Raw genomic sequence first — 25,902 nt, 5'->3', positions numbered from 1 at the left:
AGAAAGAAGGTAAAATGAATCAAGGTGTATCCCACCTCTTCCGACCAGACACTAGCCTAGACTACCACCGTAAAGACACTTGGGATGAGTCATCGTCCCGATTCGGCATCTGTGGCTTGATGCATTGACAAATTACCTGCTGATTCTGCACTTTTCAAAAGGCAAATGGTCTTTTTTTTTTAAATTGACTGAGCGCTCAACAGCATTTTGACTTGTTATCTTCAGGAGGCTTATGCCAGACCCTGTTGACCAGATGCTGAATAGGACGATTTTCCCCGAGGGGAATGGAAAGTCTAATCCAAGAAGCTTTTATGTTTCCAGAAGGATTGAACTCTTAGCAAAGCATTTCCGTAAGTCTCCTGTCCCCTAGCTAGAGTACAGTGTTCAAACAGAAAGTGATATGAGACAAGCATAGCTTTAGACATCCAGATTGCGGTGACGTAAGGTCTCTGGGCCTGAAGGAAAGCAGCCCTATGGGTTCTTTGAATCCATCTGATGTTTCATGCATGGACTTTTTACCTTGATTTTTCTTATCTTCCTTGGCTATCCCCGTGCAGACAATCAGGAAGAATTCAGCTTGGCTTCAGTTTAAGTAAGTTTTGGAAGGAGTTACTGGAAGATTTGGAAAGAAAATGATGCTGTTGCTTGGTTACTTGCTCAGCTGGCCTTGCCGTCACTTGTAGCCATCTCTCTAGAAGGCATTTGTTAAGTGAAGCCACAAGAGGCTTCTTGTGTGGTCACTACATGAAAACATATTCTTCCAAATAACCACTAGCATCAATACTCTGACTGCTCTGAACTTGCTCAAGACTTGCAAATTTGGTTGAGGCCCACTGGCTTAGCTAATGGAAACAGCCACAAACATCTCCAGTTTTGAAGCGTGGAGGGGGTTTGTCACTGCAGTTTATTTTTTTTCCATCAAAAAGTGCTGATGACAGGTAAGGTGAACATCTGTGGGAGTACAAGGTTGTGGCAACATGGCTATGACACCAGGTACATGGTTATTGCTCGAGGATTTCCCTTCTGCCTCAGTTTCCTCCGTTGAGAAGTGGTCTTCCACAGCTGGTGGGGTTCTGGTTAAATCAAATATCCCCTTCTTTCCTTTGCTGAAGAGCATCTGTAGGGCAGCCCCTCTCTGGCAGGCAAGAGTCCCAGGCTGGGACCTTGCCCACAGTTTTGCAAAGAGGATGCAGCTGTGGTAGGAGAGTCCACCCTGCCCAGGACTCAACCTCACGCATGGACATGAAGCCATGCTCCACACGCAAAGGTCCCCAACCACCATGGACAACGCAGGAGGGCAAGCAGGGCGGTGCTGGGGACCAAGAGAGGGAGCGGAGGGAGGGAGATTGCAACGGAGGGGACAAGCCCAAGTGTCAGCCAGGTAGGAAAGATTCCTTCCTGATCCTGCAGGAATTAGCGTCCCAAAAATGTTGCCAGTAAAAAAACAGGCTTAGTGAGCTGACTGCCCCCTTCTTTCCAAAAACCCGCTCAGAAGGGCCTATTGGTGAAGGAAGGGAGAGACCGTGGCGGGACACGGTGCGAGCTGTTAAGGTACGGGAGTCAGGACCCCTCCTGGGCGTACAGCCATTGGCTTCGTGTTATTTGGGACAGGCTCTTAGGGAAAAATTAGAGGCAAATGTGGCCCTTTATCTTCATCTTAGGTTCTGGCAGGCTTCTGGTTTAATACTTAGTGAACAGGGTGATGGAAGAGTCTCAGAACTGTGTTTTTTAGTCCGTGCTGGAGGTACCCATAGGATTTCTAAGTGTAAGAGCAAAGAAAGATGGAGCAAGTGAGCAGGGCCAGAGCCAGTGTCACTCCGTTGGTTGAGGGCCACCGTGGGCAGGCGCACATCGCTGTACCCGCAGCGGTGGGGAGTGCCCTCAAGAGGAACAAGTCTATTTGCTGGTGAAGCCGAACGGACAGAAAATCTCCCTTGGTTATATGGGTGTTTTTTCTGTATAAACTTGCTAATTGAGTTGTAAAATAAAACTGCAGCCTTTCCTCTCCAATTTCTGCTGCTGCAGCAGCGTGCTAATTTGGTTTTGGAAGGGGGCTGGTAGAAGGTGGCTCTTTGCCAGCGTGAAATTATGCGCAAAAGGTTTGCACTGGGAGAGAAGGGAGCCTGTCCTCGGAGCAGGGAAAGGCTGAGGGCAGGAGCTGCTGTGCCGCTGCGCAGGGCTGGGGCGGCTTGGGAAGGTCCTGCAGCTGGGCTGGGCTGGGCTGATGGAAATTCAAGAAAGCCCAAAAGGGTTTAGATGAAGCTGCAATGGAGAACAGATGGGAAACTCAGTGCACCTCGATAAACGCTGTGCGGTTGAGAGGATGGGCTGCGGGATTTCACGTCTCTCCTCCAGCACAGCCGGGCAGGATTTGCTTCTTGGGTCTGTGTACCCGCGTGTGTGTGTGCGCGCGAGCCAGCTGGTGCAGGCATGTGTGCCTGGTGCGTGCAGACGTGTGTGTATATGTCACTTGGGGTTGTGTGGGTATGTGCATGCCTGTGTTTGGGTCTCCATACAGACGGTGAGGACAGGGATTTGGCTCTCATCACCCAGCAGCACACGGCTCCGCCACGGGGACGGCTGCGCACGGGGATGAGGATGGTGTGGTGCGAACCGCCACGGAGGAACCTGTTGCTCAGCTCTGCCAGGTTGCACCAAGCTGGGATTTGGCCCTGCTGCCCACATTGGGGGCTGAGAACAGGGCTGGTCTGGGGGTGAAGAAGTTGGGGGGAAAGAAAAACCAGAGGGCACAGCCTGGCTGTCTGTTGCACCAATGTAATTTTAATTTTTAAAAGATATACAGAAAAAAAAGCAGTGACAGTTCCAGTCCCTGGGAATTCAGCGAAGCCTGGGGTTTCTCATGTGCGGCAGGTACACACACCCCGATACGCGGGAGGAGGTACAGTCTCGGGTGGCCCAGGGCAGAGCCCGCACTCACCGTTTTTGTACCTTTCACTGTTTCCCATGAAACCGGCTGCGTGAAAGGATTCCAGGCAGGAGGCTCCGGAAACCATTGCAAGAAGCCCAGAGTTTTATGGATAGACTTGTCTGCCCATTTTCTAAAGCTCGGCAGTCCTTCTCGTCACATCATCCTTCCATGCTTCTGCTGACCCTTTCGGTCCCTTCCCTGGGCAGCCGTGGGAAGGGAGTGCTGCCGTACCCTGCGGCGGGGGCATCGGGAGCCCAGCCTGTGGGTCTGGGGCTGCCGGTGGAGGTGGGATTGAGAGGTGCAGGGCAGGACAGTGTTCTTCAGCCTTCCCATCTGCGGGAAGGACTGCCCTGAGCACTCAGCTCCGCTGCCGCCTGCTCCGGTGCTGCGAGGGCACCCAACCGGGGTCCCAGCACCCTGCCCAGGGGGGACGGAGGCATCAGGGGGTGGAAGGTCTTGTCGGATGCTTTTTTAAAGTTGCCTTTAGTGTCTGAACAGCATCAGGTTGGATTTAATAAGGGGCTGACAGAAGAAAAACAGTTAATGAAGCCTTCCTCTGTCGGCCCTTCCTCTGCCTCCTGCCCCAGCTGGGTTAGCGCTCCCGGTGGTGACCAACTGCTGGGTGGGTGGTGAAACCATGCAAGGGGCCGCACAAAGCGTGCGAACGCCGTGCAAACGCCACGCAAAGGCTGCGCAAGCCCCACACGAACCACACGGATGCCACGCAAGGTGCCGTGCGAGGCTTCGGGCCAGGCCATCCCGCACCCCGTGGGACGGGGGTTTCTTGGGATGTCGTCACGGGAGCTGCCTCCGTCGCTTCGCGCCCTGTGTCGCTTCGCACCCTGTGAACGTATGTACCGAGCAAATCCGCAGCTTGGCATGAGAAACCCGCTCGCGATAGTGTGACAAAGCACCTGTGAAATTACAGCAGAAAGAAATCTGAGAGGCTGCAGTGACAAATGCTCGTGAGAAGCGATTGTTGGGGGGGCTGGTGGGGGAGAGGGGAAAAAAAAGCCGTGTTTGTTTTGGCGAAACACCTACATTCCTTCAAATAAATCATCGCAGCGCTTGTTTTTGTATTTGCGGAGAAATCGCAACAGACATAACCAGGGACTTAAGAGACTTGAAATAACATCCTAGTAAATACCCCACTTTGTTATTTTAATCGAGACCCAAGGAAACATCTGAATTTTACCAAGGAAACCCTCCGTGCAAGGGAAAACATTAGCCCGCAGCCCGGCCGGGGCTTTGTTTTGCTCCGGTATCGGTCTCCCGAGGCGGCATCACCGGGGCTGATGGAGGCGCGGAGCGGCGCGGAGCCCGTGGGCCGCCCCGCGCAGCGGCTCCCCCCGCGCTCCCCCGGCCCGGCCCCGCCGCCCGGCACCGCGGGGGCCTCCAACACCGCGGCGGGGGGGGGTCCCCCTGCCCCTCCTAAATGGCGGTGGGGTGTCCCCCTCCGGGGCGGAGCGGGGGTTCCCCTCCAAAACGCGGGGTGGCGGCTCCTCCGCCCGAAAGAGAGCCGGGGCTGCCCCGTCCCCAGCGCGGGACCGGGGTCCCCCCCGCCCCCCATAGAGGGTGAAGGCTCCCCCTCCAGTACGGGGCGGGGGGGGGGTGTCCCCTCTCCGAAATGTGGCCCCCAAAAGGCGGGGCCGGCGGGGGTGGGGGGGGGGTGTCTCACCTGCAGGCGGAGGCGGGGCGGGGGCCGGCGCTTCGGGGGCGGCGGGCGGCCGGCAGGGGGGCGCCTCGGCGGCGGGCGGCGGGCGGCGGGCGGCGGCGGCGGCGGCGGCGGCGGCGGCGGGCGAAGACGATGTTCAAAAGCGGGCGGGGAGCGGCGGCGGCAGCAGCACAGCGCCGAGCACCGGGCCGCCGCCATGCGCCTCCGCGCCGCAACCGCCGCCCTCTGCCTCTGCCTGCTGGGCGCCTGCCGCCTCCGCCGCGGGCTGGAGGCCGCCGCCGTGCGCGGCCCGTCGGCGGCCGCTCCCCGGCGACCCTCGGCAGCCGCGCCTTCCTCCGCCTCCTCCTCCTCCTCCTCCGCCGCCGCCTCCCCCTTCTCCTCCCCGCCGCGGAGGGACGGGGCTCTCCGCAACGGCACCGTGGTGCCGCACCACTACATGGTGGCCCTCTACCAGCGCCTGGCCGCCCGCCGCGCCCCCGCCCGCCGCGCCGACACGGTGACGGGCTTCGCGGAGCGGGCGCGCAGCGGTGAGTGCGGGACGCGCATCCCCCCGCGCAGCGCAGCGCAGCGCAGCGCAAGGCAGGGAGGGGAGCTGGGACGGGCTGCCCCGCCGGGCCCCCGCCGTCGGGCGGGAGGGATGCGGACGGGCTTGGGCTTGAGGACGGGGCTTGGGAAGGGGTTTGGGGATGGAGACGGGGCTTGGGAAGGGGCTTGGGATGAGGATGGGGCTTGGGAAGGGGCTTGGGGATGGAGACGGCGCTGTGCGCGGGTGTGGGGATGGGGCTGCGGCTTGTGCGTGGGTGCGGGGATCGGGCTTGTGCGTGGGTTTGGGGAGACGGGGTTGCGCGTTCCTTCGAGCCCGGGTTTGGGGACGTGGTTGCACACGGAGACTGGAGCTTGCGCGTTGGTCTGGGCGCGGGGTCGTGCCTGGGATGGGGCTCGTGCGTCGGCTGGGGAACGGGGTCGTGCGTGGGTTCGAGCGCGGGGTGGTTGCGTGGGACGGGGTAGCGAGCGCGCGGGGATGCAGATGGAGCTTCCCGGGGCAGGGGCTGCGCGTCAGTCGTTTGACGGGAATGGAGCTGTGCGTGAGTTTGAGCACGGGAATGGGGCTGGGGACAGGGGTGGGGACGGGGCCGTGCGTGGGCATGGGGTTGGGGTCGCGGTGGGGATGGCAAAAAGGGCTCGTGCCGGGAGTTGGGGAAAAGGGATGGCGATGGAGATAAGCACGGAGCTGTGCGTGAGCCTGGGCTCGGGGATGGCGATGGGGTTGCACATGCAGCCGGGGGCAAGGATGACGCTCGGGGCTGGGGATGCGCTTGGGGAGGGGGGGGCGAGGTGCAGCCCAGCCGGGACAGGGCGGGCAGGGCTGCGGGCACCTCCCGCCACCTGATGCGCTGCCCGGCAGCCGGGGGGGGGGGGGGGGGGGCAGGGTGTACGGTGCAGTTTAGGGGCAGCTTCTCCGCACAGCATCCCCGGGATCGGGAGGGAGAAGCCCTGCCAGAGCCTTTGCAGCCCGAAAAACTCCCTGGGGCACCGCGACGGGCCGGGACGGGGAGGCAGCGCGGCCGCGCTCCCTCCCCGTCCCGTCCCGTCGCGGTGCCCCGTGGGAGGCTGCCGCAGAGCTCCGGAGCCGGCTGAGCTCGGCAGCGTGGTCCCCTTCTCCCTCCCCCCCCTCTTTTGCCCCCTTCAGACCCGCGGATCTAGTGATAATAATCAAATAAACACATACGCGTACTTAATTTTTTTTTTTAACATATATATGTGTATATATATATATACACATTGCGCCCTGCCAGCGAAGCTTGCTGGGCTGGGGAAAAAAGAAATAAAATCCCGATCGAATAAAATGAAAAGACAAACTGAAAAGCAGCCCCAGCCTCTCCCGGTACCTGTCGCCGGCTGCCCCGGGGGTGGTGGAGCGGCGGCTGGTGGTGCGGACCCCCCCAGAGCCCCCCCCCATCCCCAAACCCAGCAGGGGCCGTATCCTGCCGGCAGCCTTTGCAGGGAGGTTTTTGCTGAAGGCTGGTGGGGAAACGGCGGGGAAGCGAGGTGGGACGGGGGGGGGAGGCTGCTCCGGTGGGAGGGTGGGCAGTGCCCGGCTGGGGAGAGCCGGGGGAAAACTGCGCACAGGTCCTGGGAAGTTTCAGCGCAAAACGAAACCAGATGAACTCTTCAAAGGGATCTCCTTAGCTGCTCTTTGCCGGAATTTTAGATCTGCTTTTAAAATAAAAATAATAATAGTAGTAGTAATAACGATAACAGCAACAACAGCAACAGCAATAATAATAACAATAATAACAATAACAATAATAACAATAATAATAATAGCAAATGACGGGGAGAAACATCTTTCCCCCCCCGGAGGGCAGTGCAGGCTGCAGCCCGGTGGCACAGGGCTCTGCCGGCAGCGGGTCGGGGGGCTCGGGCACAGCACCAACGTTTGCAGCATGCTCAGCTCAGGTTTCTTGTTAGAGAGGGGAAAAAGAAAACCCAACCCTCCCAGGACTCATTCATCTCTTTTCCCCAAGCTCACCTCCTTTGGGTTGTTTGTTGTTTTTTTTTTTTCCTTTAATTCACATCGAGTATATTTAATCAGTCTGTGTTTGGGCTTTGGATCCACCAAAAATAGTGACAAATTCAAGCTGGGCTCCCTTTCAGCTTCTGGGAGTGCCTCTATCAGACACCCCGAGGCACAGCGTCTGTGTCCCTGACGTGTGTGCCTATGCCTGCCTGTGAGGGAAAATGAGATTTTTCACAGCATTTTACTTGGTATGGCTGGGGCTGGGGGAGTGTGTGACACTTAGGGCAGAAGAAATCAGTGACAACCTGCTGATCGGGGATGGGACCGTGCTGTGCAGGTTCAGATGGGGCTTCTGTGCCAAAACAGGATAGTGATGCAGCTGGAGGCACTGAAACACCCGGGAGAAGGCAGAGAAGCCACCTCGGGACCCGAGGAAGAGCGCTGATGAGAAGCCACTTGTTTGAATTGATTCCTCCCTCCCTTTCTGCCGTCTCCTCCCCATTTTTTTTCGGTGCCTCCAGCCAGGGTGACGCTCCCGGATGGAGGGCACACAGGCTGTGTCCCTGCTGGGATGCTCAGAGAGCCTTGCTGCAAGGCGATGGTCTCCCCCGTTAGCTCTGTGTCCCTTGCACCTCTGTAACAAGAGCTTGGCTTCAGTTTGCTGGGGTTTTATATTTTTTTCCCTTTTTTTTTTTTATGTTTTGTTTTATCTCTTCCAGATGCCTCCCCGTCTGCCCCCGAGCAGCGATACCTCTTCGACATCTCCAGCCTGCCCGAGGCAGAGGAGGTGACGGGCGCGGAGCTGCGGGTCCTGCGTGCCCTCCCCGAAAACCGGAGCTTGGCCCTGTCCCCCGAAGGCACCTTCCACCACCTCCTCCTCTTCACCTGCCCAAGCCGGGACGGTGAAGAACCCCGGCTGCTGGACTCCAGGGCTGCAGACATTTTGGACGCGGGCTCCTCCAGATGGGAGGTGTTTGATGTCTGGGAAGCCCTGCGGGATCGGAGGGAGAGGTCTCTCTCAGGCAAGCTGCTGTGCTTCCTGCTGAGGATCGTCTCGGATCAGTCAGGGCGGCTCCTGCCCCCCCGGCAGCTGGGGTTCAGCAAGCCCCGGCCGCAGCCCCACGAGCGAGCCCTGCTCGTGGCCTTCTCCCGCACCCAGAGGAAGGAGAACCTCTTCAAGGAGATCCGGGATAAGATCAAGGCCCTGGGCAGCCCGCCCTTCCTGGAGCCCCCCGATCCCGGCCAGGAGGCGTACTCCAAGCGGAGGAAGAGACGGACCACCGTCGCCGCCCGGTCTGGGGGCAGAGGCCATGGGAAGAAGGCGAAGACCCGCTGCAGCAGGAAGCCCCTGCACGTGAACTTCAAGGAGCTGGGCTGGGACGACTGGATAATCGCCCCCCTGGATTACGAGGCGTATCACTGCGAGGGGGTCTGTGACTTTCCCCTGCGCTCGCACCTGGAGCCCACCAACCATGCCATCATCCAGACCCTGATGAACTCCATGGATCCGGAGTCCACCCCCCCCAGCTGCTGCGTGCCCTCCAAGCTCAGCCCCATCAGCATCCTCTACATAGACTCCGGGAACAATGTGGTTTACAAACAGTACGAGGACATGGTCGTGGAGACGTGCGGCTGCAGGTAGCAATTTCTGCAGCTCTCCCCCTCCCCACCCTGCCCTGCCCTGTCCAGCCCCATTTTATATATATAAATATAAATATAAATATATATATATATATAAAATATATATATATACATACACATTTTGATGTGTGCCTTTCCCAAAACCAAGCTCGGAGCAGGTGTCCCCTGCCTTCCTGGGGCCACCCTGGCCATGAGCCCGGGAGGGATGGGGCATGCCCCCCCAGGCAGCGAGGCTGTAGATTGGCCCCCCCCAGGCCCTCTCAAAGAATGAGCGATGCCCACCACCCACACCAGGTTTCCCGGGGCTCAGCCAAGGGTGATGCGCTGCAGTGGGAGGCTGGGCTCCCCACTCGGAGCTGCCCCCACCTCCATGCCTTGTCCGCTCCCCCTCCCCAGGGAGGGGGGCACACAGCCCTGCAGAGCCCCTGGGGGTGCCCACTCAGCCACCAAGCTCTGCCTGATCCGCTTGGTTTGCCCAAGCTGAGCTGACACCTTCTTTCCCAAAGGTTTTGGAAAATGTCTAGCCAAAATTGTCTTGGGGGAGGTATCCTGGGGGGTGAACGGAGCGGTGGCTGCGGCAGAGGGTTTGGGCCAGCATCACTCCTCCGGCTGCAGCAGTGGGGTGGAGGGAGGTGGGAAGGCTCTTTTCTTTGAGTTAAAGGAGTTTTTCTGGCTGCCTTCAAATCGCTGCCCCGGGTTTGCCAGGGGAAAAATGAGGGATCCTCGGGGGAAGGTGGGGGGGGTGGAGAACCTATGGCCGTGGGGGGTTGAAATCATTTGGTCCAGGCCTGTTTGCAGTGGGGAGAGATTTGTGAGTCTGCTGTTGGGGACAGGAAAGAAGGTCCCTGTAACTGGAGGCTAAAGTGAGAGTCAGGTCTGAAGTAGAGCTCGTGCTCTCAACAGAGATGGGAACGGCCCTGGGAGGTGTTAGCTGGGGATGCCCTGGCTCCTGGTGGTCCGAAGTGCTGGTCCTTCTGCCGATGTCCTGTGGGAGGTACCGGCTGGTGGGTGCCCTCCCTTTCCTGCACAAAACCCCATTTTCAAGGCACACTGGGCACCCGGCATCAGCCCCACGAGTCACACAGCCATCCTCAGTGTGTCTGGACAGAAGCAAAGTTCCCAAGATCCCCAGGGAAGAGCCATTTCGCTTAGGTTCTTATTGCAAATAGTCTCTATGAAAGTGCTAAGCTCCACCCTACCTTCCTTTGGCACCGATTTCCCAGTGAGCTCCATCCCGCCCTGGAGTGCCTGCCTTTCCCCGCTCCATTAAGGGAGCCCGGATCTGCCGGGAATGGACATTTCCCATGCAAACGGCTGAACTCCTCCCTTGGAGACTGCTACGTAAAGCGGGGTGCTTTGAGCCATGCTGAAAGGGCTACAGGATTTTAGTAACTCAGGAGCTGAGTATAAATTATGCCTTTAAATCAGAGAGGGCTTGCATCCATGCCAAGGCATGTTTTGGATGCTGGCAAGCGTTTCTGCTGCTCCTCGGTGGCTTTAGGTACTGAACTTCAGCTCCATGGCTGGGTTGGCTTAGACCAGAGATGTATTTGCACAGATTTTGCTTTTGATGGTTTGTTTTTTACTGGCGGTAAAGGTGTTGGCGTGTAAACATCAGTGATCATTAGCGGCGGTAGTTTGCTTTTGGGAGAGAGAAATCCGTGCTGGAAAACATGTTTTTTTCCCATATAAAGCCAGTTGTCCTCCGTCGCAGGGGTGTTTTGCTAGGGAGGGCTGAGCCGAGCCAGGGCAGAGAGGGGGTCACCTCAGTGAGCTCTACCGAGATCCAAATGATCTCAAAGGTCAGGAAAGCCTCAGTGAGGGTCCAACAGCCTCCTCCCCCCAAGAAAATAGTACATCTGCAGGGAGTAAACCGTGCATATCAATAATGGTGATATATCCACTGGGCTAAACCCCCCCAGCCTCCCTCCAGCCTCCCCCCACTGAGGTCTGCTCTGCATCCCCAGGCTGTGGCCGGTGGCAACTCAGGGGAGCGAGTGTGGTACCCGTAAGTCTCGTGTAACCTCCTTGACACCTGCGGAACTCCTCTGGCTTTACATCCGCGTATCCGAGAGGAAAATCTGGCTCCCTACCTCAGTGTGAATGTAAATATATATTAAGCATGGTGTACCCATACCCAGGGGGATGTTCAGAGATAGAGGTTAGCAGGGGAGAGGAAGAATCAGGTCCATGCCCGTGGGTTTTCTCACTGTCAGCATTTAGGGGGGGGGCGAGATGCAACTAGTGGGTGAGGAGGGGTCGGCAGGAGGGCTCACAGCTTTCCTCTGACCTTTGGCTTTAGTGCAGGCGGTTAGGGGAAGGAGGTTGGCACGAGCAGCGCTGGAGCTGCTTGTTCTGGAAACACTGCGTCATTTATAAAGTTACCAAGCTTTCAAAGTACCTAATTTTTCAGTCGCTGTTGGTTGCTTGATAGTTTTTCTCACTGCTGAGACAATTTTTTTTAACGTTTTCGCCTCTTTTACTCCCTCCCCTTCCTCCAAATATTTGTGGTGGAGGTTCGTGGGCAGTTCAAATCCAGGCAAGATATATATAGCTCCTGACAGCTCCCGCTGGCTGGTGGCTCTTGTGAGCCTCGGCCGAATGGGTGGCCTGAGACCTGTTCCTGTGGGACCGTGTCCAAGGGGGTGCTGATGCTAGAGACCCTGGTTCTTGTGGCTCCTTTTCAGCCACAGCTGCAGGGAATGGACAGACAGACAGACGTCACCCACCTCAGGTCTGGAGGTGGCCGACGGAGAGCAGGGTGACGGGTTGGGTCTCGCGATGCTTTACCCTGACCCCAGTGCTGGGGTGCTGTGCACTGCTGGGGCTCTGTCCTGAACCCCACAATTGCTTCGCTGGCCCTGGTGAGAAAAGCCGTGGCTCAGTTGCTGCAGTTCCGTAGCATGGATCGCTATGATAAACAGGGAGGGGGAAGATTCGGGAAGAGCGCAGAGGCCGCTGCTGGCAGCGATGCCATCCGTGGTTTTGCCCATGCGGGAACCAGTCCTGGCTCTCCCGGCTGCAGGTATCTCTCCCTAAACAGGCATGTTTGGCGGGAGAGCAAACTTCATCCCCCGCCGGGGTGAGCCCAGCGGCTGTGTGTCCCTTTGCATTCACACCCATAGTGGCAGCACCATGCCAGCTGCTCTATTAAAAGAGCATCTCTTCCTTTCCTGGGCAAACAACCTCTGGAGGACAACAGGAGGGCGAAGGATGGCGTGGTACCCTCTTTCTGCTTGCCTATGGGGACAGGGAAGGGCAGTTCCTTCCCTGGGGCTGCTCCGGGGGGATGCGTATGAGCAGGGCAAGGCTGGAGGGGAGCGGGGCTGGGGCTTTTGGTGGGTGACTGTGCCGCTCCCCCCGGGCAAGTGTATCAGCCGCAGCACTTGGCGGTCACATTGCTCGCTGCTCCCGGAGGATTATTTCCAGGACAAAAGCCACCAGCCCTCCCTTGCAAGGGTGGACTTGCATCCCCATGGGCTGGCAGCAAGGACTGCCTCTCCATCCCCATGCAGATTCAGAGATTGCACCCAAACAGTGGGATTAGGCTGGGGATGCCATTACTGGAGCCGTTGCAAACGGAGGTGCTGAGATCCCAGAGGGATGCGAAAGCCTTTCCCGGGCAGGGACGTTCCTGTGGCCGAGGTGCTGCAGCCCTGCTGAGTTGGGGAGCAACGTGGGGATGTGTCTGCAAAGGGCTCGGAGGAGTAAATCCTGCCTTTGGAGGCAGGTAAGCGGGGCATTGGCTGCAGGATGGCACTAGCCCAGCACCCCAGCCCCAGCTGGTCCCCCGCAGAGCATCACCCTCTGAAACCATAGAAACTGTCCAGGAAAAATGTAGTTCTGATCAGTCGCCTCTTGCCTGAGCTGATTTTTGGGCACATCTGAGCATTATAAATAGGAGACTAGAGGTTGAACATGGACAAATGTGAATTCAGTAGACTTAGAGTGATTTTTAACAGATAATTATAGGTTCTCAATCTGCAGTATTTATACAACCTTTCCAGTTAAAAACCCCATAGTTTCCATGCAGAGTATATTCTCCTGGAGGATTTGTTTGACCTTCAGCACCATTTTTATCTGCAGGATATAATTACAGTGAAGCTAGAAATATTAAGCATTTGAAAAGGACTATGTATCTACGCTTAACTGGCTCCCTCCCCTCTTACACGGGAACGCAATTGCGCAGGAGCAGGGAAACTCTCAGAGTGATCCCATTTGACTTGGAAGCGCTGGGGCTGCGATTCGGGGAAGGACACATGATCGGGACAGGACTGGTGCATGTGCCTTGCCTTGGGGCTCCTTGAGCTCTGTAAAACTAAGGCCTGTGCTTAAGCCACTGCCTGCACTGTGTCCTGAACCACCCCCCCGTCTGGTGGAGTCCCATAGCAGGGACAGTCAGAAGCAAAATGGCTTTATGCCCAGTTTAACTGCCTGATGACCAGGGGTGCTTCTGGCCTAGAAACAATTCCCAGGAAACAGAAATTTTATCCTTTTTTTTTTTTTTTTTTTAAGGAATAATTGTTTTTTAATTCTCTTAAGGGGATTGTCTAACACCCCCCCCCCCTTTTTTTTTTTTTTACATCCTACTTCAAATCCAATGGTAGAAGGGAAATGAGTATCCTTTGACAGGGACAAGGATGTTCATATGGAAAAGGACTTGATTCAGGCTTGCAGCAGCTTCACCCTGGTGTAGCTGCATTGATCCCAGAGGCCTTACTTCTGGTCAGCACTGGCAGACAGAGCCATGTCCTCTTTGGCTGGTTGCTGTTGCTTGGCATAGCTGTAAGGAAAAGACTGGAAAGGCACTGCTTCTGATTAAAAGCAAACCCCAAGCCTTGAGCCTGCTGCTCAAATCTGAATGCCAGCAACTTCTGCATATATTTGCACCAAACAGATTTTAACTCACGACTTGATTACACAGCTTTCGCTACTGGACAAAATTGAGCAGGCCCGCAGTGATTTATCGGTCACGGTCCCATTGCAAAACAAGCAGTTCCTTTTACTGTTGGCAGTTTTAAGCCCTTATCCCACAAACCCAAAAGTGTGTGTTTAGGGAGAGTCACCCGTGCTGGCCCCCACGTAACAGCAGACACGTGCACTGCTGTTTGCAGTGCTGCCTCTTGCAGGGAAGAGGTGAGAGAGGCTGGGGCATTGCTTAGGACGCCCTGGGGATGTGGGTCCCATGGGGCTACATCTGGGCAAACGGCGTGGAGCACCTTGGGGTGCTGAGGGAATGCCTTTGGCTTTGCTCTCCAGACTTAAAAGGAGTTTTGCCATGAGATTCGGCCTGATGTGCTTGTCTGCAATAGCAGTATCTCATTATTCACATCAAAAAAGACATGACATATGTTGATGTGACAGATACGTCATGAATACCAGTCCACTGACCAGCTCATATATTGGAGTAAACCTGGTGGGAATGTTATGGTTTCCTGTTGAGCATGTAGCAAGTCCTGAAATATGAGTGCCTTGTCTTTTGTCTGCATTGGGGCAGCACGGCCACGTGTCGGGGAGAAAAAAAGCTGCGTGGGGCAACGGCAGTGAGAGTCTGGGTATTGCCCAGGGGTTGTCACCTGAAATGGGGCTGTGCCACTGGATTTGAAAGATGGTCGGACCGAACGGCTATCACATGGACTTTGGTTGGGCGGTTCCACCAAATTGCTTGCTGTGTCTCCTGTCCTGGGTGAAACCAGAGTTGCAGTGTGATTTTTTTCACTCTTCACATCACCCTCTGGGGAGGTGCATGGGCAGGAAAACCTGTGTGGGCAAAACCAAGCTCTGGTCTTTGAGAGCATCGTTGTCCTTCTTTTGGGTCACCATGACCAGCAGATGGAGATACCGTGTGTGTCCCATTGGCATCAAAGCAGCCTCCCCGGCATCGGGGATCCCTTTACGGCTACGTGGGGTCCAAATGGGGATGCTGGGCGGCAGGAGTAGAGTGCAGCAGTGTGCTCAACGCCAGAAGTGTGTCCTCCATGAAAACACATCAGGGAGAGGAGTTGGGGAGTAACTGTCCCATGGATGGGGTGTTGCTGATGGCCAGAAGCCTGTGACCTTGTGTGGTGGGGGGAGAATTTTTCTGCCTTTCCTGTCTTTGAATTAATGGCTGGTAGAAGAGCGAGATGTTCCACCAGGCTGGTGTATGTGACACCTTGAATTTTGTCCTAAGCTGGTTTGTGTCTTCCATGGTAAAATGGGGTGCATTCAGTCTTTTAAGGCTTTTTATTCCTAGTACAGCGTGTTGCGAGGTACATAGAAGTGCAAAGACGTCTCTGAAAATCAGGTATGCCCTATCAGCAAGTGTTCTGGACCTTCAAAAAATGACCAAAATTTGGAACTCCTGCTGGTGTAACCCACTGCACAAGGACCCCACCCTATATCTCAAAGGATGGTTTGCAGCCTTGCACCTCAAGACATGTGTAGCCCATGGGGCCGCTTTTTCCTTTTACTGGCACCAGCATTTGAGCAGCCCCCTGATTTACTGCGCTGGAGAGCAGCCTGATTTGCAGGGTGGTGGGAAGGAGCACACCGGCAGGCTGGGTGATGCACTGTGTTTAACTTTTGGCTGAGCAGACCAGGATAGGAAGCAGCAGAACGTTTTCATGGAGATCGGTATTGAAAAATCTTAAACTGAAGCTTGATCCATATCCAGAAATGGCTGAAAATGAAACCCAGCCATTTTTCAGTGGTTTTTCAGGTTTTGCTCTTCATTTTTCTGTCATCACCACTTACTAGGTCATTCGTACATTTTGTGAGCTCTTTTTTTCTGCCTTGATGCTTGTGCTCATACTTTGGGTTTTCAGGATGGGGAGTGCGGAGACTTGCTGTGGTCTTTGGTGGGCGAGGGGAGAGTGGGGAAGGAAAGGCTGAGTCCCAGCAGCGGGAGGCCGGGGCGCAGTCTGTGCCCTCGAGCAGGGGACGGTGAGGGGACGGGTCTGGCAGGGTTGAAGCCGGTGGGAGGAGAGGACCTGCTCACGATGGGTCACACACTCAAGTGCTTTTCTGATGGAAGGTGGGAAGTGTTTGGGTCTCCCTTCCCCTCCGCTTTGCCACGGTGTTAACCTACGCTGGTGGCACCCAGGTCTCCACCATCAGACGAACGAGACTCAGAGGCTGGGTCAAGCCCAGCCTCCCCGGGAGCTGTGGTGTTGGCTTTGGTCCCAGTTTTGGGGGAGACGGTAGCGTTCCCTGTGGTGTTTCATTCATTTCCTCCATCCTGCCTTGGCAAAGAGAGAGGAGGGCAGCAGGAGGGAAAAAAAAAAAGAGGCAAAGTTTAGGGCTCCCTTGCTCCCAAGCTGGTCATCCCAGGGAGCTGTGTGCTGGGAACTGCCAAGGGGCTCACAGGAGCTCAGCTGTCAGCAGCAGAGCGTGAAATAACATCTGCAGGCCAGGAAAAGGGATGGTTGCGCATGGAGGGGCCGGGCTTTAGTCCTCAAAGAGGTGCCAAAGTTAAGTAGTTGTGTGGGTGGTGATAGCTGGGGATGGGGCATTTTGTAGGGGCAGCTCGTTCCTTCCTTGGCCAGGGAAGGGGGTGATCACGTTGATTATATTCACCCCATGTGCTGTGAGTAATTAACCTTTTAAATAGTGCCCAAAAGGAAGGGTCTTGAGTTTCTGAGGTGCTGAGCATCCAGTGTTCCCACGCGCTTCAGTCGAAGCCACATTTGCGAAGCCCCTTTGCCAATCAAGCTCTTACAACCTGAGGAGTAGTTAGGGGCTTTGCCCACCTGGAGTCACCGGCTCTGTTTCGTGCTGCAGCTCTTTGCTGGAAAAGCTGGTGGAGATGCTGCTCACAAGAACTAAAGGCATGTCTGCGCAGGAAAGACCTGGTCCGCTCTTGGTGCTCCCCACTTTAGATGCAGGTGGGAGCAACATCAGCCCTGCTCGTTGATCCAGTTTGCTAAATCACTACATATCCCATCACTGCTTGGTCTTTTTCTGAAGTCAAGTCGACACTATCTGGAGCTCCTTTGACAAAACAAGCCTCTCTGCTGGTCAGTCGTGGTTTTATTTATATGTTCTTTTCTTTGATTAGAAAGGAAAATATCAAAAAATGAAAAAGGACTCACATTTCCAATAGCTGTATCTCTAGTAGTTATAATTTTTGAAGCAATACTTGTATCCCTGTGTGTGCCTCTAAACTAGCCATGTATTTGTTCAGCTTTTTCAGGTCTGAGTGTGTGAAATCTCTCTAAAGAAGATAGCTCTGTAAGTGATGGTGTAAATGCATTGTTTGTATGTATTCTAAAGTTTGAATAGATTGTACATATGGGATTGTAAATGAACTGTAAACAGCAATCTATATTTTCTTGAATATATTATATAGCAGTATATATTTGTTAAATAAGTATTCTTGTATACTCTCCAATAACCTTTTTAATATTTTGTACAGATAAGTTTATTAAATATTTTATTGATAAATAGATCTGTGCAAGATTTTTTTTCTTTTGAAGACTTGTGCCTGTGAACCGAAACCAGATGGCTCATGTCACAGCAACCTTCATAAGTCACCTTTAATTCCTGGGCTACCTAAGATGTTAAAACCAAAAATGAAAAAGCTGTTCATTTTACACTGCCTTCCTTGGCAACCTCAGGTACTTTCCAAGAAAAAAATCACAGAACAGTGAGTGTTTGCGACGGATTTATCGTCAAAATGTACATCCCTTTTCTTTCCTGTGTTTCTGAATACAGTTTACCTGCCTTGACAGTAGCTACCCAGCTCCACCCAGCCAAAGAGGGTTCTCTCTATTGACAGAAAGCTTTAGAGGCCCAGAAACATTAAATTGAAGGGGTAAACACGAGAGCTGGAAAAATATCCCCTGCTCACATTGTGCTTGTGACCACACAGAGCTGGCCTGATGGGTTTGACTTGAGCACAGGACTCTGCCCCTGAAGGTGCCCGGCTCCCTGTGCTCCCCGCAAAGGCAGCCCAAGGCGATGGCTTTCCAGAGGGATGTGGGAGGAACTCGATTTGATTTGGTTAGGTCTGGTGAAAACATCCCCTTTGGGAATGTGGAAGAAATTAGGTATTTCAAAATTTGGGAAATGAAAAAATACCTGGAAAAATGTAGTAGAGAGTTATTTGCCCCCATACCAGGTCAGGTAGTTTCGTTCCTGTTAGGTACCACTGGTATATGTGATACATCGCCTAGCACTGAAGAGATTAAGCTATTAGTACTGCAGCAAAATTTTTGCCAAAGATTGCTTTTAATTGAATATTGGTTTTTATTCTTCCATTCCTCCCTTTTTTGAAGTCTGGGTTTTTTTTTTAATAGCTAAATGAACCACCCTGGGACATGAAACCCTTTTGCATTCCTAGTAGGTGATCTTTAAAAGTTATGGGTCATCCAGAAAGCAGAGAATCTGTAAGATTAGCTTAATCATTTGAGGAGGGCTGTCAAATAGCTTTGTAAGTTTTTATTATCTGCTTTCAGTGGGACATTATAGTGGCAGAATCAGAATTCAGGGAGAGTGAGTTGCTTTAGCATGTGCTCCTGCAGGGGACATCACCAAAGTGCCTTGGAGACAGCAAGTGAAGGTAATAGGGTTAAGACTGCCTCTGCTACATCCCTACTAACAATACTGTGAACATGCAGGTGTGGAGTAGGGCACATTTGGAAGCACAGAAGAAGTCTTCAAGGCATCAGGTATGTGTTTCAGTCACAGCAGAGCAACCTCAGATTTCAAGGCCCAGGAGAAACACATGGAGAACTGACAAGAGGTTTGCCTGAAGGACTTAAAAATTCTTAAAATACCAGTATTTTCTAAGCTGTCCCTTCACCTTAAGCACACCCACAAACATGGCTCCGCTGAAGTGAGGCATGGTGATTTCTATTCCCGGGGCACATGGAGTGACATACCAAGCATGAGCCACCCTTCGGGCAGTATACTGCATCCTCACATGCTCATTTACAGTCTCGTTGGCTGAGGGGGTCTTTTGGCACAAGTTCTCCAGCTAGGCATGCAGAAGATCTGCCGTCTGCACTGAAATCAGTGGGAGTGGTAGGTTTGCTTTCATTGGAGACAGGTTTTTAGTCCATAGTACTAACACAGCACTTCAGACTACTCATGTGATTTACAACATAAACTAGTTAATCCTTATATATATTCTGAAAGCCAAGCATTGTCATGGTCAGTTTATATTTGAGAGAAATCAGAGGCACAGCAAGGTCACACACTGATACAATGGAAGAAAATGCAGAGCACTGCTAAAACAGGACATAGTCTGACTTGGACACCTAGTGACTTAGCCCTGAAGCAAATGCCTAAGTCTCTTATGTAGAAAAAAAAATAGTTGGTGCCTACCAGGAGCTCCAGAGGGAGATCTGGTACCCCTACATAGAGATATCTAAGTTAGACAAGACAGGGAATTTAGACATCTGTTTTGGGAGCACTGCTTTATGAATTGGGGGCAAGTTAGGTGAGCCAGGTCTATTGTGCTTGGAGCGCCAGTTTTCCTCTTAGCACCTCATCCAAAGTCCAGTGAAGTTAGTTTTAATGTACACATTAACTTTGGACCAGGCTTTAGCATCTGCTCGAGACTTACCTGAAGCCTCTCAAGTACCATCCCATGTGGTCTTGGGTAATGCAGACCAACTCAGGAGATGCTTGGGGATATCACTGGGACGTGTTTGCTGTGAGGCAAAACTGCAGTCCCAAAGTATTCTAGTATGAGAATTTTGTCTTATTTTCAGTACCTGATACTAGGCAGACATGTTTTCATTACTGTGAAAACTTAAATCCTCATTATCACAAAGTGTTAGTTCCACAGGAATCCTGCTATGTTGCACTGTCCTTTTTTGGTGCATGTTAGTAGGAATACAAGGATAAAAGGAGACTCCTGTCTAGCAGGTAATACTTTTGTACTGAAGCTCTTTGTTCATGTCACATCGCCTCTGTTGTCCTAGTCTCAGTCAATCGATCACTTGGGTCTCCCTAAGCCTGTGTGCAATCCTATTGACTTTACTGAGGCTGTACTGGGGCTGTAATTGGAGTTACACACTCCAGTTCATTCTGGATGCTTAAAATGCTAGGGTTTTTTTGTGGGTAAAAATACAGGTTCCTTCCTAATAAACACTGATGACTTGCAGTACCTCCTGCACAATAAGGGCAGATGACATTAATGCTTCAAAAACTTTATATTCTGTAAATGGTATTCCTGTTTCTAAGAAGTTAGATTGGAACAGCGGGATCCTTATCAAATTTTAAGGGTGCCTGTTAGGGAAAAGGAGTAGCTGAGTCTTGACCCTGGGAAAGCCTTTTTTCCCCAATTACAAGCCACCATACACAAGGATTTCTCTTAGTATATGAAGCACAGTGTATTTAAGAGCTTGGAGGCTTTAAAGCAAGTTTGTTGAAGATGTTCTTAAACTGGGAAAATGGGGGGCACCTTCCACTGCCTCTTTCATCGTGAACGACTTCAAATAGGATGGCAAAAAATCTCCTTTGAGTGTCTGACTGGCAAACACTGCAGTCAGATACAGAGCGAGTCCAATGTTTTAAACAACATTCTGCATTTTATTAGCTACTGCAAACTACTTTCCACAACACAAATACTTTCCTGCAAGCCCGTTCCTGCAGTAGGTAGACTGGAAAAACCTAGTCCATTTACTATCAGCTTAAGCACTTGAAAACAGTCTCTAATGAAGTCTCTCCCTGCCTGTCCCATCTGAGCATGCGTGTTCGCCCGTTTCATAACTTCTGCATGATGCTACCGAGATCAACGATCGCTTCTGGCAGCTGGCTTGTACTGTTACTGCTGTATCTGCTGCTTGTACTCAAGCCCCATCAGCTGTTCCAGAAATATATGCTGTTTTAATAGTTCCTGGTCATTCACTAACGTTCTCTGGATTCTTATTTTGTAAATGTGCCAGGAAAGAGAACATTTGCCTCCAAGTGAAGAGCTTTAGAAACTTACTGTAGTTGGGAGTCTGAGTGTGACCTGTGACACAGAATAAAACAAGTCTCTTGGGTCTAGTAAGTTTATCCAATGCAGTAATAGTTTGAGCAACTTTATTAATGATAACATTGAACATCTTGTTTAAAGTCTTTGCTTGCTGGCAGTTAGCTAGACCAAAGAAAGGGACGGGAAGTGGATGCATGTATAAACCCATTTGCTCTAAAATAAATATGTAAATGACCTCAACTGCAGAGAAGAGATTATCTGTTGTGGCTCATGTATGCAATCTGTCTCCTGTGAGTCAAGAAACTGGTGTTTAGCTTGGAGTCCAACTCCAAATTCTTCACCATAAACACTGGGCAAGCACTCATCAAGCTTCCTGAAGGGACAAATCTCGCTAATCCACACACTCTATAGTTCATTCAAAGCAGCAAACATGGAGCTGGAGGGAGCAAGGGGAAACACTGATTGATTATTTTGGAGTGTCTCTGGATAAAAACACTTGAGTGAGTCAGGTGCCTACCACCCACTGATTTTCTCTGCACTTAGCAGATGTCTACATCACATGTGCAATTTGGGGTTTGGCAAGTATTTTTGTAAATTTTGTATGCATGAAGTAATGAAGGTGAACTGAGACTAAACAAGTTATCAAATAGTCAAGTTACCTTTTACCATAAATGTCTTTATTTTTGTTATTAGAGTTGTGTACTTTTTCATAAAAGGTATCGATCTAGCAAAACACTTGAACGTGAGTCAGAATCATTGAAGCTAGCAGGATTACTCGCGTGGTGAGAAGCACAAATGTGAATGACAGACATTAGGTGCTACTGTATACAGTCAACTCCTTTGCGATAGGTTTCTCAAGAATTCTAAAATAGTGTAAAATAGGCAAGACCACACTGTGTTTTCATGTTCAGTTGGCACATTTGGACCATAAGCATTTTTGACACTCTTTGCCTGGGGTCATGGTGAACACCACGGGCTTCAGAGGAGCTGGATTCTCATTGTGTGAGATCGGCTCCTCTTAGGAAATACAGCTGTGGAAACTAGACCCGTGCTTTTTTTGCTATGAATATAGTAGCAAATTTTCAGATCTTAGCCTTACAGTAACAGCTTCTAGGTGGAAGATAGCAATTGAATCAATATGGTTTTGATAATCTTAGAGAAAATTCATTTAAGAAAATCGTAAGGCATTATCCTGCAGTAGATCTGTCATCACTGACCAGATCTAATCTCAGTTTAGGTCTTAATGCAGTCAGTAGGATTTATTATAATGGATTAACATTTGTATAAAAGGCATACACAAGTCAAGTACAAGTATTGCTAAATTAATTCCTCATACAAAGTATACGAATAATGCACTGTAAACAACTGCTTCTCATAGGTGCTTCAGTTTCCAGGCTTTAATAGTTGCTTGTCATCTTTGGTTAATGCAAGATTTTTTCTGTCCTCAGGAGATCCACTACAACAGCTGAACTTTTACAAACTGAGTCCTTGCTCAATTACTTGATTCCATATACTTTGAAGAACAAAGGTTTTGTTCAACCAGATCAACGTGTGAACCAAAACAACCAAGTGAACTGTATTTTTTATGTTGCTAACATACAAACATGTGCATATGTGTATATATATACGTGTACATATATATATCTCCACGTATATGAACATCCCCCCCTCTTTCTGCCCCAGGGAGCACCTAGGCCAACAGATGCATTTAGCATCTGCCATGAGGCCATCGAACTGGAATACATGCCAACATCGGGGGGCTGTTTAGACACACACAGACACATACAACTATGGATTTCTAAAGTGAGCACAAGAATTGTTTTGATCGTGACTCAATATGGCCCTGTAGAAAGAAGGGAAGTCCCATGACTCTCCAATAAACAGAATCAGTTACACGAGCACAGTCCCTTCACTTTGAACGTATCTGGCTCCTCCCCATGCTGCTGTAACTGTGGTCTCAACATTTCTGCCTCGTGTATCAGTATCTGTTTCATTACGCGGCAGTGTAATCTGAAAATCCACTGGCTAGTCTCAAAAGCTAAACCAGTTTCTGATGCAAAGAAGGTCACTTAAATCCACTGTCTGTCTGCAGGTTTGAAAACTAGTCCAAAATATCCAGAAATTGAATTCTATTACAAATTGCTCTAAATATTAGTGAAAGATTCAAGGGGGATTTAGAGAGAAGTGGAAGGTGTGTATATAATCGTGTAAGAAAAGGAATTAATCCGTCTTTCTGCATCACGGAGAACATTCTCCAGTACCATCCTCACTAGTACCACATTAAAACTGTTAATAAATCATTTAAGTTAGATACCCAATGCATCATCTAAATTCATTTGTTTGCAAGTGCAGGACTTCCCCTGACTATATTCTGTAGTGTTCTGTTTATTTATAAATGTCTCTATGAACTCCACAGGGAGACTATTTCACAGGTTCATGGCTAGAAAGCTTTTCCTTATTACACTTGGCTCTTTTCCCCTTACTTACATTATTTTCATTTCTAGCTATCACCTGTAACTTCTGTTATCACAACTGGTAGGATGTTTTTTTCTAGTTTTTTGCTATCTGTAAAGGAGAGGGATGAACAAATGTGAGGAACAGTGTATTTGTCAGCAATGTTATAGCAAGGACCTTGTTCTCAATAGTAACATTTCATGCCATTTCATGGGTGCAACCATGGCAGAGTAACAGCCATTTTCTCATGGTGGACTTACCTAATTTGTGGCTTGGCTGAAAACTTCATACTTCAGTCCTTAGAGCAAAGAATTGAAATTGAGGCATGCATCAAAACTGGTTTAATTCTTTAAAGTTGCTGAGCAAGCACTGTTCTCACGGACTTCATTAGGAGAGCTAGGCCACCTATAAGTAGTTATGTATGGATTCTGCAATCCATTTTAACCTTTTAATATTGGCACTTTTGATCAGCGTCGTTTACCTTCTCTACAGTCAATCAAAAAATGAAACACTTGGCCATGTGCCAGACAAGAGCTCCACATGTACTCCCTCGCTGAGCAGCCACAGTTACCTTCTGGTATTTTTAATACCCTGTGGAGTCCTGGCAGCACCCTAAACCCCTTCTGAGACTTGGAGAAACTGCACACCTCATCTACGCATCTCCCTTGTACTCATCCCGAACTCAGCCTGACCTCTGATTGACGACCAACCCCGTCTGATCTGGAGGAGACAACGTTAGGGTTGTCCTGGGCCCTTGGGCTATTCTGGCTGTCATGCACCTGGGTTACATGGACGGATGAGACACGTGGAGAGAGCCAGGTCTTTCACAGCATACCAGGATCCATTGCCAGGATCCATCCACAGGGGGATTTTTATCCATACAGAGTAGCCTGGTATTTCTTTCTAAAGCAGGCCAGCTGGGCTGCCCCAAACCCATCCCTGACAGTCCTCCAGCAGGTGAGTGAGGTGGTAGTAATTCGGGTACACTTGTAGCCGGTGAATCTAGAATCAGTGTTGGCTAGAGTGCTAGCAGTCAATAAATATTCCACCCTTTGCCAAGTCCTGCAGAGTCCTGAAGACACAGGATGAAGGTACGTCACCACTGACTCAATAAAACTATACTTTGGACCAGCCAGTCTCTCTTTAACTTTCTCTAAAACATCTCAATAGAAAACAAGCCATAATCTATAATAAACAGAAAAAAATAGGACAGACTCTCTCACAAAAAATTACACGTTCACAAAATAATTACATCGTTTTCTTGTTAATCACTGAATCTGTGTTTATAATTTGGTCAGATCATCTTGTAACCAGTCTGTAATCATGGCAGCCATCTCCTTGCTGGCATCTAGCACAAAGGCGTGGCGGAGCCCCTTCTCACAAAGTCGAATGTCCCCGTCTGGAAAATCCATTTTGATCTCATCGTAGTAGTGCTGTGGACACCAGCTGTCTCCAGTTCCATAGTAAAAAATCAGCTAGAAATCAAAGCACATCAAATCATTAATTTGAAAAGTTACTGATGAAGCAACCAATATCCAAACAAAGAGCACTGAATTATTTGGAAATAAGCAATGCTTTGTGACCCAAGATATACTGTGAGGAATAGCAATTGGTAGTTTTTGGTTGTTTCCAAGTCTGCAATTATGATGAAGCCAATTAAATGCTCTGTGACTCAGTCTCCTCATCTGTAAAACTGTGGAACACAATACAGTCTTAATTCTAAAAACAGAGATCTGCTGATGAAAGTCTGGCTCTCGTAAGAAATTTGTTATTATGGATCAAAACATCTAGCTGTCCATGGAGTCCACCCTTAACCAGGCAAGCTGCTGTGTTTTCCCTAGCTATTAGCTGTTCTCTATGTTAGCTTTCTAGCTACTTAATCAAATAGCAAAATTACCACTAAACGACGCTATGTCCCAGCTGAAGGGGCTAACCATGATGGCTTTCTTCTGGATATAAACTAAGAGAAAGTAGGAGGTTAATCCATATCTGTGAGTAGCTCTATCTTACTAGCATCCGTTAGGTGTGATCTCAAACCACCTGCCCGGTTGGGGCCTTAGGTAGAGGAGTACCTATTTTTCTTAACCTTGGTGTTAGATGTAAACTAGAGGTGATTCACTCAGCCATGTTAGAATAACAGCAATTATGGTGATTCTCAGAAGCAAAACTTTTTTTGCTTGGAGAATTTTATAATCATAGAATCTTAGAATCATAGAATAGTTTGAATTGGAGGAGACCTTTAAAGGTCATCTAGTCCAGCCCCCCTGCAATGAGCAGGGACATCTTCAACTAGACCTGTTTGCTCAGAGCCCTGTCCAACCTGACCTTGAATGTTTCCAGAGATGGGGCATCTGCCACCTCTCTGGGCAACCTGTGCCAGTGTCTCACCACCCTCATCAGAGATTTCTTCCTTATATCTAGTCTGAATCTACCCTCTTTTAGTTTAAAAACATTAACCCTTGTCCTGTCACAACAGGCCCTGCTAAAAAGTCTGTCCCCGTCTTTCTTATAAGCCCCCTTTAAGTACTGAAAGGCTGCAATAAGGTGTCCCTGGAGCCTTCTCTTCTTCAGGCTGAGCAACCCCAACTCTCTATCTTATTTTTGTGAAGTGCTGCCCATATAGAGCACAGGCACCTCTCGGAGATGAACGAGCAATTTTCTTTTGGGTTGTAATGTGAACTAAAATTCTACCAAAGTCCATTTTGTTCTGATCTTGCCCTAATAACCTTGTTCAGTGACATACGTGAAGCAGGTGCTACAAGGCCCACCTAAAC

General features: G+C 50.8%; 2 protein-coding genes across 2 annotated transcripts in view; one reads left to right on the top strand and one right to left on the bottom strand.

Annotated features, from left to right (window-relative positions):
* Nucleotides 1-4,730: 4,730 nt before the first annotated feature.
* GDF7 (growth differentiation factor 7) lies at nt 4,731-8,781 on the top strand. Its single transcript, XM_052809750.1, has 2 exons — nt 4,731-5,131; nt 7,845-8,781. Exons 1-2 carry the CDS (start codon nt 4,801-4,803, stop codon nt 8,765-8,767), a joined length of 1,254 nt encoding a protein of 417 aa, XP_052665710.1. The 5' UTR covers nt 4,731-4,800; the 3' UTR covers nt 8,768-8,781.
* Nucleotides 8,782-21,329: 12,548 nt separating this feature from the next.
* The window catches only part of LDAH (lipid droplet associated hydrolase), a 128,513-nt gene continuing 123,940 nt past the window's right edge, over nt 21,330-25,902 (bottom strand). Inside the window, exon 7 of the mRNA XM_052809526.1 lies at nt 21,330-24,603. Coding sequence (XP_052665486.1) covers nt 24,412-24,603 — 192 coding nt within the window. The 3' untranslated portion in view covers nt 21,330-24,411. The remainder of the gene's footprint in view (nt 24,604-25,902) is intronic.

The sequence above is a fragment of the Harpia harpyja genome, chromosome 15 (genome assembly GCF_026419915.1).
Source record: "Harpia harpyja isolate bHarHar1 chromosome 15, bHarHar1 primary haplotype, whole genome shotgun sequence".
Taxonomy (NCBI): domain Eukaryota; kingdom Metazoa; phylum Chordata; class Aves; order Accipitriformes; family Accipitridae; genus Harpia; species Harpia harpyja.
Note: the sequence above shows the minus strand (reverse complement) of the source record. Positions and strands in the feature narration are given on the sequence as shown.

Excerpts from the sequence above, each read along its gene's own strand:
- GDF7 (XM_052809750.1), top strand. The coding sequence starts at position 4,801 with ATGCGCCTCCGCGCCGCAACCGCCGCCCTCTGCCTCTGCCTGCTGGGC. Across the intron at positions 5,132-7,844 it reads CGCGGAGCGGGCGCGCAGCG|ATGCCTCCCCGTCTGCCCCC; the intron begins GTGAGTGCGGGA and ends TATCTCTTCCAG.